General features: G+C 42.8%; 1 protein-coding gene across 1 annotated transcript; it reads left to right on the top strand.

Moving 5' to 3' along the window:
- The first annotated feature begins 3161 nt into the window (after positions 1–3161).
- LOC119294508 (receptor-like protein EIX2) lies at positions 3162–6333 on the top strand. The gene has a single exon (XM_037572705.1). It carries the CDS (start codon positions 3221–3223, stop codon positions 6041–6043), a length of 2823 nt encoding a protein of 940 aa, XP_037428602.1. The 5' UTR covers positions 3162–3220; the 3' UTR covers positions 6044–6333.
- The last annotated feature ends 877 nt before the right edge of the window (positions 6334–7210 follow it).

Below are 7210 nucleotides of genomic sequence, written 5' to 3'. Positions count from 1 at the left end.
GAGTAGGGTTCACGTACGTGCCCAAGTCGATTTCGTGGCACGTGCATGCCTGCAGTGCACCTTCCATGCAAGTTGATTCCGATCGAGACATCAGACATGCATGTATGTATACGTGCGTGCGTACGTACAGCATTGACCAACTTGGAAAGAGAATTTGGAAAGCATTGCGTGATTTGCAAAATTTGAGCTAACAGTTCGTAATGGCGAAGTGTTTTCATGTACGCAACAAACTTTATTGAAAAATATGCGGCAAACAACTTTTAATGCAAAATAATCATTTTTTGTAATACACGATGATCTCACTTTTCAAATACATGATCAACATTTTTATACACTCACAGTATATTTTTCAAACACGAGATGAACATTTGCTTTTACATACATAGGTATTTTATAATAAACTGTGAACATTTTTAAAATACACGGTGAATGTTATAAAATACATGATAACATTTTTTATTACACGATGAATAAATACATGGTGAACATTTATGAAATACTTGATGTAAAAATTTTATACGTGATGTATTGTTTTAACGCAATGAACATTTTTTGACCACGAAAAAATGATATTTTTTAATACACTGTGAGCATTTAAAAATGCATAGTAACATAATTTTCTAAATACTTGAGGAAATGATTTTTAAAAATACATCGTTTTTCAATCTCAGTGATATTTAAAACATGATGCATTTTTTAATAATACATGATGCACTATTTTTAAATACACCCCGAGCATTATGTGAAATACCCAATGATTTTTTTAACAAAGAAATAAGAATTGTATAGAGTTTTTTGCGAGAAAACTTTTGATCTATTCATCTTGTCATGTCAATACAAAGAACACCGAAATAATAAAAATATGCTACCTATTTACGTTTGAAGTTTTTGGGATAGCCTCCAGACGAGCCATCGAACTTATTGTTATTCTAGAAATTCACATGAACTTTGAGCAAGGGAGCAACACCAACAAAGCCTTGATGATACTAGTTCAAAAGAAGCTCATCATGTTTCTCTACTTGAAAATTATATGGATCTATAAACCCCACCACCTCCTTTTTAGGGCGGAACTGCGTCCTCTTCCACTGAATCAATACATTTTCAACCTCTTTGCCTAAGACTTTTTGTGTCTTTTTGTGCCTTTTTGGCCGCTTCCATTCTCGGACATCAAAGATTAAACTCTTGCAAAGTTGCACTATTTTGATGCAAACTCGGAGTTAATCTAATACTCCCTTCATTCCACAATGCAGTTTCTATAGAATTTTAAAAGTCCAACTTTAAAAAATTATAAAAGAAAACTATTTATGTCTATAACATCAAACAACACATACAATATGAAAATATATCTCATGTTGTATCTAATGGTATGTATTTGATATTCTAAGTCTAAATACTTTTGTCTACATACTTGGTCAAAGTTTTTAAAGTTGACTTTTCAAAAATCTATAGCTTCATTTATTGAAAACAAATGTGTTCTTAAATTTTTTGAGGGGAAAACAATGTGTGTTCTTAAAAAGAATTGAAAACAAATAGGGTTGTGTTGGACCCAACAGCCAGAGCCCAGTGGTGGGCCTGGACTGGGCGATGCCGATGTAGCTTGTGCCTCCGCCTTCCGCCGTCGCCGCCGCAAGCAAGCCATGCTCGCCCTTCCTCCGGATGCGCCACTCCGGCGAGGACTCTCAGCTCGCCACCCCCATCCGCGCCTGCTGTTGGAGAGTCCTAGTCCGGCTGCTCTTGTCCGGCGGTGGCGCCTGCGACGGCGGTTGCCGGAAGCAGGCCGCCGGAATCAGGTGGGATGTGATGCCGCGCGTGGTAACTCGGGTTCATATTCTGAAGAAGAACTGGTGTTTCCACTGAAACTTGGTAAATTTCTGGCTGTCAACCTTGCAGTTAGTTTTTAGTTAGGAGTGCTCATGAAGTCATGATGCGGTTGATTCAGAGTGCTGAGTTGTGGAGCGATGGGGCTTCTTCCATTTTACATAATTTCAGAGTGATGATGCGACGGAGTGACAGCCAAATCGAATTAGTATGATTTTATTACAGTCACTAGCATGTTTCACCCTGTTGATTGAGATTTAATGCAAGGTCGCACATCAGCTCAAAAGTTTCAGAAAAGTTTGTTCGATACATGGGTAGTTGGGTTCAGACTCTGAAGAACTGGTGTGTGTTTGTGCGAGGTATTGACCTGGTAATTAAATGCTACTGAAAAATCGGTTAGTGGCTGGCTGTTAACCTTGCAGTTAGTCAGTTGACAGTTAGGCATTATGACGCTGTAGATTCAGAGAGCTGAATTGTGGAGTGATTGTGTTTCTTTTGTTTTAGATAATCGCCGAGTGATGATGCGACGCGGTACTGACAGCCTAATCGAATCGGGATGGCACTGTTACCACCACTAGCATATATATATTTCATCCTGTTGAGCGTGGATTTCCCATCACATTGCTTAGGAAAAAAAATCATGAACTCACTGTGTGGAAATTACTCATCCACTTGTGATCTCAGGAATACAAAAAGGAGCAAGGGAAGGCTCAAGCCGATATGTTCGTTGAATGAGTCTTTGATAGAAACGGTGATCCATGCTACTACTGCTGAGTGAATTGCATGACGGTGTGATGAGTGATGACACGGCCTTGTAGTGAGTGACACAGCCAAATCGAATTAGGATGCTACTTCTGCTGCGTGCTGCCATGTTTGACCCTGTTGATTGAGACCTGTTAGCTAGAGACAACCTTTTTCAGCGAAGTTAGAGGCAACCCAGGACTTTGGTTGGAAATACTGAATTGGAATATTACACTTTTTTTGTGTGGTTCCTTCTCTCTTGTGCGTAACATACTTTTTTCCTGTGGATTTCTGGTCAGATAGCTCACAAAAAAGTAGTGAACTCACTGTCTGGAAATTACTCCATTCCTGATCTCAGGAACACAAAAGGAAACAAGGGAGGCTCAAGTCTGATCTGTCCATTGTATTAGCCTTTGATATAAATGGTGATGCCCTGGTCCCATGTTAATCATTGGTTGGTGCCTAATTTTTGAGCTAATAATAAGAAATTCCTCGAGCCACTACTTCTGAATAAGAAAAGTCAAACTGTGCATGCCAAGACCAAGACTTGGAATAGCATATCATAGACCATATACTATGTTCCTGGAGTGGGTTCTGCTAGTGTCTGTGGTCATTCCATTGCCGTTCCCTTCCGGTAGCTGTTCTCCCTCTTCCAACCAATATGGCTGCTAAGCTTGGGCATCTAGCCCAAGGAGCTGCATCAATACTTTGCCTGTTGATTTTCTTTGCAGAGCCGTCTGATTCCGGTGCTCAGGCAAGGGTATCAGGTGGGGCTGGAACCTGCATCAGCAGGGAGCGGGATGCGCTTCTGTCCTTCAAGGCGGGCCTTCTAGACCCTGCTGGCCGTCTCTCGTCATGGCAGGGTGAAGATTGCTGTCAGTGGGCGGGAGTCCGGTGCAGCAGCAGAACGGGCCATGTCGTAAAGCTCGACCTCCGCAACAACTACGTAGTAAGTTCCTTCCAAGGTTTGTACAAGTCCAACAGCCTGAGCTTGTTGAGAAATGAGATGAGCTCTTCTTTGGCTGCTTTGCAACAGTTGAGGTATCTTGACATGAGTTACAATGAATTCAACCACACAAGCATTCCTGCGTTCATGGGCTCTCTGCAGAAGCTAAGGTATCTCAATCTCTCGTCGTCAGGTTTCAGTGGGAGAATATCTTCCCAACTCGGTAATCTCTCAAATTTGAAATATCTTGATGTTAGTGGGGGTTACAATGATCTGCACGCAGTAGATCTTGCATGGTTGTCACGTCTATCACTGTTGAGTTATGTTGACATGAGCGGAGTGGACCTCCTTGCTGTGCGGGATTGGTTTCACATGGTTAACATGCTTTCTTCTCTAAGAGTGCTTCGTTTAGCAAATTGCGGCCTTACCCACACAGTGTCTGCTACTTCAAAATCAAATCTCACACATCTCCAAGTCCTTGATCTATCATCCAACTCATTTGACGCAACACTAGAGCATAACTGGTTCTTCTGGGATCTCACAAGCCTGAAGGAGCTTCACCTCTCCCATTGTGAGTGGCATGGACCTATTCCTGAACAATTGGCAAACATGACATCCCTTGAAGTAATTGATTTTAGTGCAAATGATCTTGTGGGTTTGATACCGAGCAACTTAGAAAACTTGTGCAGTTTGAAAGTGCTGAATTTTGATGATAACAACATTGATGTGAGTATTGGGGAGTTCATGGATCGGTTGCCATGGTGCTCATGGAGTACATTACAGAAGTTGTCAATGAGGAATACGACTATGACCGGAAACCTGCCGCTAGAAGTTGGAGCACTTGGTAACTTGACATTGTTGAGTCTTGGCAATAATAAACTCGACGGTGTGCTCGTGAAGGAACATTTTTCAGGCTTATTGAATTTAGAGTACCTGGACTTGTCGGACAACTCCTTGAAAATGGATATTGAACCAAGTTGGGTTCCTCCATTTAGACTAAAGCACATAAATTTAGAGTCATGCACAGTAGGCCCCCGTTTTCCCGAGTGGCTTAGATGGCAAACTCGCGTTGATTATCTTCTTCTTGGAAATACAAGTTTGGATGATGTTATTCCTGATTGGTTTTGGGTGACATTTTCCCAAGCTTCAGCTTTGGATGCATCAGAAAACATGTTGCGTGGTTCATTACCGTCAAATCTACAGCACATGTCAGCCAACAGTATTGATCTGGGGTCAAACAATCTTACAGGTCTAGTTCCACGGCTATTCCCTCTAAATATAACAAGCTTGGATCTCTCTTCGAACTCTTTCTCAGGGTCATTGCCAGCAGAGCTAAAAGCACCACAAATTTTTATGTTGTCATTGGCAGATAATAAAATTACAGGCACCATTCCATCATCTATGTGCCAATTGACTAGTCTAGCACGGTTGGACTTGTCAAGAAACAAATTAACAGGAGATGTTGTGCAGTGTTGGAAGGAGTCAGATAACAGTTCTTCAGTGTCCAGAGCAAACTCTGCTGATCAGTTTGGTTCTCGGATGTATAGTCTACGCTTGAGCAACAATGGTCTCTCAGGTGAATTCCCTAAATTTCTTCAGAGTGCCTCACAATTGATGTTCCTTGATCTCTCATACAATAAGTTTTCTGGAATATTGCCAAAGTGGTTACCAGAAAAAATGCCACGATTGGAAATTTTGACGGTGAGATCAAACATGTTCAGTGGTCATATTCCCAAGAACCTTACTTGCCTTGAAAACCTTTATTACTTGGACATGGCCCATAACAATATATCAGGATGCATACCATGGTTGCTATCAAACTTGAAAGCAATGAGAGTCAAATATAAGGATGTGATTGACTATGTTTATGCGGATAGCATGCCAGTAATCACAAAAGGCCAAACACGTGATTATACTCTGGGCGTCTTCAGCCAAGTTGTGAATCTTGATCTGTCATGTAACAGTTTAACAGGACAGATTCCAGAGGAGATAAGTTTGCTCATTGGGCTCACCAGTTTGAATTTATCAAGTAATCATTTCACCGGCAAAATCCCAAGCAAGATAGATCATCTGAAGCAGTTGCAGTCCCTCGACCTATCCTACAACAGTTTTTCTGGTGAAATCCCATCGGGTTTGTCGGCTCTAACCTATCTGAGCTCCTTGAACTTGTCATACAACAACTTGTCAGGCCCGATACCATCGGGGCCGCAGCTGCAAACTCTCGGCAACCAGATTGATATCTACATCGGCAACCCCGGTCTCTGCGGTCACCCTCTCTCCAATAACTGCTCTACCGGTACTACTGACACAGAGCAAAGTGTCGTCCATGAAGTTGCAGATCATATCGCGTATCTCTACCTTGGGATGAGCATAGGGTTTGTGGTCGGCCTTTGGACGGTGTTTTGCACCATGTTACTGAGGAGAACCTGGGCGATTTCCTACTTCCAGTTTGTTGACAAGTTGTATGACGAGGTTTATGTATGGGTGGCTATAACTCGGGCTCGCCTGATGAAGAAGACCCGCAAAGATGCAGCGTGAGTGGCCTGCTTCATCTGCAGTTGAGCTGCCCAAGAGATGTATGTTTGGTGTGTACTACTATATGTACTAGTTTCTGGTGCCATTATTAGCTACCTGTAAAAGGTATTTAATGTATTGCGACACGATATATTGTATGGGTTGTAAACAAACTTTTCTGGTCTGATTGTAAACCACGCAATCATGTAACAAGAGACAGATGGATGATTTCAATCCTGCTGAATACTACGGTGGCTTTTTTGTATCTTGGCAGCTAGTTAACTCACACAATAAATGCTCGTTGTTAGTGCTCAGTTGTATCCTCACGTCCGTCTCATGGACATTATTTGTTAGGATATGGCAGGAATGATCCAGCTTGCTAAGGTACTGACAATCTGACAGCGAATTTATGTGCTCTCTTTTCTTTTGAAATTTGATGTGCTCCTGGCTAGCTGAAAACAGAGGATTCAATGATTTCAAGTTGAAGACTGATTCTTAGGTTCAATCCAAGAATTCTTGGTGTTAAACCGGGCGGGGCGCGGCGACGGGGACGGGGACGGCCGGGGCGGCGACGAGGGGCGGGGACGGCCGGGGCGGTGACGGCGTCGATCGGGGCGGCGCGTGTCGTTGACGGAGAGAAGAAACAGAGAGGGAAACTGAATTTTTTGCAAGTGTTGTATATATAGGATGGACCTTTAGTACCGGTTGGAGCCACCAACCAGTACTAAAGGTCTGTTTTCGCCAGGCCAAGCGGCGGGAAGTGCCCACCTTTAGTACCGGGTCGTAGCACCAACCGGTACTAAAGACACCCTCTTTAGTACCGGTTGCAGCCACCACCCGATACTAAAGGGGGTGCGCTGGCGTAGTGCGGTGCGGCAAGTTTAGTCCCACCTCGCTAGTCGAGGGGCTACCGCACTTGTTTATAAGCCCCAGTGCGGTAGCTCTCTCGAGCTCCTCTCCTAAGCAGGCCTACCGGGCCTACCTGTTCGGTGTTGTCCTGTGGGCCTACTGGACCTTTGCGGGCCTGCATCCTGGCACAACAAAAGATTGTGTTTCTAGTCGTATGCAGGCCGTTTTGGCCCAGTAGGCGGGCTTTTTTATTTTCTTAATTTTTTTTGCTTTATTTATTTTTGTTTTATTTATTTTGAGTTGTTTTTTGTTGTATTTAGAGTTTCTTTCTGAATATTTTTG

The sequence above is a fragment of the Triticum dicoccoides genome, chromosome 4B (genome assembly GCF_002162155.2).
Source record: "Triticum dicoccoides isolate Atlit2015 ecotype Zavitan chromosome 4B, WEW_v2.0, whole genome shotgun sequence".
NCBI lineage: Eukaryota > Viridiplantae > Streptophyta > Magnoliopsida > Poales > Poaceae > Triticum > Triticum dicoccoides.
The sequence above is the reverse complement of the archived record's forward strand: the minus strand, read 5'-3'. Positions and strand labels throughout refer to the sequence as shown.